A 6,000-nucleotide genomic window follows, 5' to 3' on the forward strand; every position below is an offset into this window, starting at 1 on the left:
TGCCCTTAATTACTGAATTCTGTCTAATTGCTGCTGCTAGTGGTTCAATAAAAATTGCAAACAGTGAAGGGGAGAGTGGGCATCCCTGCCTGGTGCCCCTCAGGAGACAGAAGCTGGAGGATGTCTGGTCATTTGTTCTGATACAAGCTGTTGGGGAATTATATAATATTTGTAACCAGTTAATGAAAGAGGATCCAAAACCAAATTTTACTTTTACTCGAATTCTGTAAAACATTGTCTTTCCAGAAGGAATACAACATGGCCTGTTTTAGGATGCAAAAAAAGCCTCATAGCAGTGAAAGTTACCATATGGTTCCCTCACCACTGCTTATAAAGACAAAAATAATTGCTTAACTGCACATTACTCTTTAATATCTTTATTGACTTGAGACAACTTTTAAATTATTTATAGTCCAGCATTTACTTGACATGTCACACAACTACATTAGGAAAGTAACACATATAGCAAGACATTATATATGATTTTTCTGGTTTACATTAATCTACTGTCATCGTATAATCTAACAGTATGAAAACACTTCCATCACTATTTCTCACCTTTTCAATGTACTGACTATATTGACTGATATCTTTGTAACATACATCATGAATGAAGGTACGATTACTCTAACTCAAAAACTTTTGGCTGGTAGTGTAAAGTGTTGGTCATGTTCCCAGGTTCTTGGAATTTCTAATTTTGGACTCACTCATGAACCTGAATAACGGTTCATTTTTATTTAATCCTGCTTGTCTGTGGAGTCTGCTTTGGATTATTTCTCCTGTTTACTTTGACACACATGTATCTAAGTGTCATAAGATGGAAAGTTAAGTACAGATATATCAAATTTTTACTTAAGTACAGTACTTAATTAATTTTGGAACAGATAAAGTTCCTTTTCTGCCGGCAGTTTCTTATGCCGTAGGGTGCAGTACCGTTCTTCTTGAGGACGCCACAGAGGCCATCGGTTGGGCATTTTGGGATATCCTCATATTGCATTTCTTCTCCACCCACCCACAGCCACTCACCAGCCAGGTTACACAGGCCTGTCCACACCTGCCAACAGTAAACAAAGAGAAACAAACAAAGTTACAATAAGTACGATTATGAGTCTTTCACCAACACAAATGCATGCAGAAAACTGCCCGACCTCATCAGTGGTAGCCTCTTGTGCGGTCTTTTGTGCAGTGGTGTAGTCATTTGGAGTGATCAGGGTAACCAAGTCATGGCGGTGGTTCCAGTATGAAGAGGCTGGATCTTCTGTGACCACTCCATCCAGAGACCTGCAGTGTCCTAATGCCTCCTCCCATGTTTTATTCTCCTTCACCAGAATCAGCTCTTCCTCATAACATAGGAAGTTTATTTTTTCATCACACTTCTTGCTTTCCCATTTTCCGTCGCTTTTTCTGTTCACACAGTTTTCATCATTTTTTGGTGCTGCAAGAAGTCGAAGCACAATAGAGAAAAAAGACTGGGATGGATTTCAGAGATTTTCTAAAGGTCTATTTTTATCTAGATTCAGTATCAAATCATTTTACCAGTACAGTGTTTATGTGTTTAACAAACCCTCCTTGCTGAAGTTGCAGCTGAAAGAGTTGGTTTGAGACATCATGAAACTCAGTACAGTCAACACTGTGGTGGAAAACACTGCTCCACACTGTAAATCTGATCCTTTCTCACCACTTAAATTGTTGAATGCTCAAAATGTCTCAAATCGATTTCAGGTCACAATGCAAATGAGTTTGGTATAATTACCAGTAAGTTTGATCTTGTAAGCCAGGTAATATCTAAGGAGTAAAAAACATAGTATCGGAATTTACCGCCATCCCACGGTGTGAATATGGCTATTTCGCCTCCTCTGGACCATTTCCATGGACTTGTTGCATCCTTCCGGGACAAACCGATCCATCCAGAGTACTGTAAAGCTTTATTTTCTTCTGCAGTTCTCACTCGGACCAAGTCAGTGTGGTTCTCCCTGCAGAATGCTTCTGCCTCTGCCCAGGTATACTTGTAAGGGTCATTATAAAATTTGATGTCCAGCAGATGTCCACACACGGGGAAAAGAATGAGCAGGAGGGCAACGTGTTTCCTCATTGTTTTTTTCACAGGAGAAAACTGGACAAAAAGCCTGCACAGACAGGACACAGAGCAAAAACTTTATAGTGAGTAAGAGCAGCGTCTGCTGTGTCCACATAATGCTCTACTGATAAATGCTGGGAACAATAAACCCTTCATTAAACACAACTAGAGTAAATTGCACAGATATAGGTGCTTGTGTGTTTATAGAAATCAATAAAACATTTCAAATTTCAAGTGAAATCATATAAATAAAATGTCCTATTATTTAAAAAGAAAAGAACACAAAACAATAGAAAAACCAATTTAAATGAATTGTTGTAATGACATTTACAAAATAAGTGTTAGGTTAAGGCTGTGTGCAGGCAGGAGTGGTGGTAAGGAGGACCCAAAGTGCAGACTCTTGGAGGCAAAAAGGTGAACTCAAAAAACAGCTTTAATGCTGAACTCAAAGTAACAAACTTCCAAAGTGCAAAATAAACTCAGGCAAGCAGACAGAAACACACAGCATAGTAAACGGTAGATCGCGACAGAGAGCACAGGAAAACAAAGGGCTTAAATACACAGAGGGAGCAATCAGGGAATGGGCAACAGGAGGGAAACACAGCTGGGGCAAATCAGGACTAACGAGACAAGGAGAGCAAAACCAGATACACTAACATGGGACATGGACTTTCAAAGTAAGACAGGAAACATAACACAGACTCACAGGCAGGCATTATAACAAAGGGAACAAAGACGTGGGACCAGGGCAGACAGACACTGACTGGACGTGGGGATACAGCAAACAGGGGAGACAGCAACTCAGAATCACAGACAGAAAACCAGAACACTAAAACTCTAACAGAACCCACCCAGAGAACCTAAACTAAGAATAATCCAAAAACCCAAAAAGCAAAACTAGAATATAATGAAATAACAAACTCAAAGAACCAAAACACAAACCACTGGGTCGATGACCCAGGGATCCTAACAATAAGAGTGCGAGTGAGATCAAACTAAATAGTGAGATAGCTTTTGCTTTTTGTTCTTCTTTGGGAGAGCATACACTGTGTTCAGTGTCTTAATGTATGATCCCTTTGTCACGTTCCTGGGTCATTGTACCCAGCGTATTGAGTTTTAGTTTATTTTGATGTTTAAAGAGCATTAAGAGTGTAGACCAGTCTAAATGGATCTTTGATGACATAAATAGCATTTTGGCTATTTCAGGTTAATTCCTCTATAAACGGCTGTTTCAAAAATGTAGATGTAATAACTCTTTAGCAATTAAGTGTCATGATCTGTCTTGGTTCCCCGTCTCGTAAGTTAGACTATGTTCAGCAGTGTTCCCACCTATGGTCTATTCCTTCGTTTGCCTTGTGCTTTTAATGTCTGCCTCTTCCTCTGCTGGTTGTCGTGATCTCCCTGAATGCTGTGTTTTCTGCTAGTCTGTCTGTTTAGTAGTGGTGGGCGGATCGATCCAAATATCGATAGTATCGATACCAAGTCGGCATCGGTATCGGATCGATACTTGCCTGGTGAGATCGATTTTTTACTTTGAGTTGTGCTTGTTTACAATGCTGTGCTTTCGGCAAAGACGAAACACCCAGGTCGCTGGTCTCGCTGCTCCTGTGTCACCGAAGAGCAGGCACACTTTGCTCCCCCTTCCCCCCCTCTTATGTTTTGGTGCTGCGCTGTCACGTGACGTCATTTAGACACTTTGGGGGTTGTTAAGTTGTTTACATATTAATTATATTTTTACCAGTTGTTTTTGTTGTTGAGAATTTTAATTGTAATTTTTGTATTATAGTTTATCAACAGTATTTGTTTTAATTTGTTTAGTGGTTTGCGTGCACTTAAGATTTAAAAAAAGAAAAAGAAAAGATCGCCACCATGGCAGACCCGATGGCATTTTCATGCTTCGCAACATCATTTATTCTTACAGTAATCACACAGTTGCTGTAACAGTACATTCAACGGCTGCAGCTCTCCCGCTGCCAGCCATACACATCACCACCACCACACCTGCAGCGGCATCGCAGAACACGCCCCCCCACCCACATACCCCCATCGCCCGCTTCAGTCCGGGGAGCCATCCAGCCGAACCTACTCCCCACTCCGCAAGCAGGCGAGGGAATCGGCCCGGACCATCGGCGCCCCATGTCCCAGCCCAGCGACGGGGAAGTGTCCACTCTGGCGGTCGCCCGCGCCTCCAGCGGAAGCCCCGGAGCTGGTCTGGTGGCCACCCATGTGGCAAGCAGTGGCGGAGCAGCAGGCGTGGAAGTGAGCCGGGGCTCACGGCAGCTGGGCAGGCAGACGGCACGGAGGACCATGCAGCATGCCGGTGGCCTCTGTTGGAGGAGGCTGGAGCAGACAGCACGCCGCCCTCGGGCGTGGCAGGACCCCCGCGCACCTCGACCTCCGTCTCCAGCTTGGCAGGTCCCGCTGGCGCGCCAGCCTCCGGCTCACCCCGAGCCATGCACTGTCCACCCTTACAGTAATCACACGGTTGCTGTAACAGTACATTCAACGGCTGCAGCTCTCCTGCTGCCAGCCGTACACATCACCACAAAAAGCAACAACAGCACAAGCAGCTCACAGGTTTTTAGCCGGCGAGGCATGATAGTAGATGCCGTGAATGTGAGTCCATCTCACCTGTAGTGGCAACGCAGACCACAACCCGCCACAATAATAAAGCATTTTTTTAATTTAATTATAAACTTTGTCCTAATTATATCCTGGGTTTTAACTATTTATGAATAAAAAAGGAAACATCACATAAAAACACTGAAGGTCATGAAAAATAATTACGATTTAGCAATTCAATGACGCATCCACCTTATTTATTGAAAAGTATCGGTATCGGTATTGGTATCAGCGATACTTGCCCGTATTTACTTGGTATCGGATCGATACCAAAATATGAGTATCGCACACCACTACTGTTTAGTTTAAAGTGTTTTCCCAGTTTTAGTTTATAATTAATAATTCCAGCAATAAAGCTGTGTTTTCAGTTTAGTTTGGATTTTGGGTCCATTCCTGCCTGCCTTTAAAAAAGCTGTTATGACACCAAGTACTTTCAGACACTACAGTGACTGTGGTCCAGTTTATACAGGAATACTTCTTTAATAAGCTACCTTTTTTAATTATTTTTTTTATCTATACTTGTTCCTATATCTATGTGACAGTGTAATTAATCATGGTTTTCAATCACTGACATGAAAACAGGAGTTAAACCAATTCAGTTCTCTTTCAGTTGAGCTGTGTTTATTACCACTTTGCTCACTACATATTTTGTCAGCTATAAATGTTACTACTGTTAGCTGTCAGTCAGTTCAAAACATTACAACAAAATCAAAATCAGACAAAGAAGTAATGTGTTAATCTAAGACTCAGATGGTTGTTTTAGTGCTTTTTAGTCACTTGACACTATGACAGACTATTGTTCTATATTTTAAAGAAGCTAGAAGTAAACTCACTTCACCATAATTGTTTTAGGAAATTGCTCTCAAATGACTAAAGAAAAATTAGAGAATGAGTTGTACATGAATACATGCTAGTCTCAGGAAGCTAAACTGCTTTTAATATACAGCTTCAGCAGATTAAAACTGAAATCAGCCCAACTGATAAAGTCCACAACTTACGTGGATATCACAATGTTTTCTCTTCATCTCTTTATAAATTTAAGTCTCTGCCATTCATTCATCAGACCTGTTTGTACAGCAGCACTTACCTTGGTAGATGTTAGCAGGGAAGCTTTGAAATTCACTCTGGTTATGATCCCTCTATATCAAGTCTGAAAAGACACCAGTGGTGATTCAGAGTTCCATTCAAAACCTGCCATCTATGTCCCAACTAAATTGATGGATAGCTCTAGCCTGGCTTCCCAAAGTCATTTAAATCCGAAGCAAAGCAGCAGCATTCAAATACACTCTATTTTGGATATT

At 41.4% G+C, this 6,000-nt stretch overlaps 1 protein-coding gene across 1 annotated transcript; it reads right to left on the reverse strand.

Moving 5' to 3' along the window:
- Nucleotides 1–373: 373 nt before the first annotated feature.
- On the reverse strand, nucleotides 374–2,449 carry LOC120436316 (lymphocyte antigen 75-like). Its single transcript, XM_039607134.1, has 4 exons — nucleotides 2,409–2,449; nucleotides 1,819–2,126; nucleotides 1,149–1,435; nucleotides 374–1,054 (listed from the first exon to the last, which is right to left on the reverse strand). Exons 2-4 carry the CDS (start codon nucleotides 2,090–2,092, stop codon nucleotides 866–868), a joined length of 750 nt encoding a protein of 249 aa, XP_039463068.1. The 5' UTR covers nucleotides 2,093–2,126; nucleotides 2,409–2,449; the 3' UTR covers nucleotides 374–865.
- Between the last annotated feature and the right edge of the window lie 3,551 nt (nucleotides 2,450–6,000).

This window comes from Oreochromis aureus, linkage group 23 (genome assembly GCF_013358895.1).
Source record: "Oreochromis aureus strain Israel breed Guangdong linkage group 23, ZZ_aureus, whole genome shotgun sequence".
Taxonomy (NCBI): domain Eukaryota; kingdom Metazoa; phylum Chordata; class Actinopteri; order Cichliformes; family Cichlidae; genus Oreochromis; species Oreochromis aureus.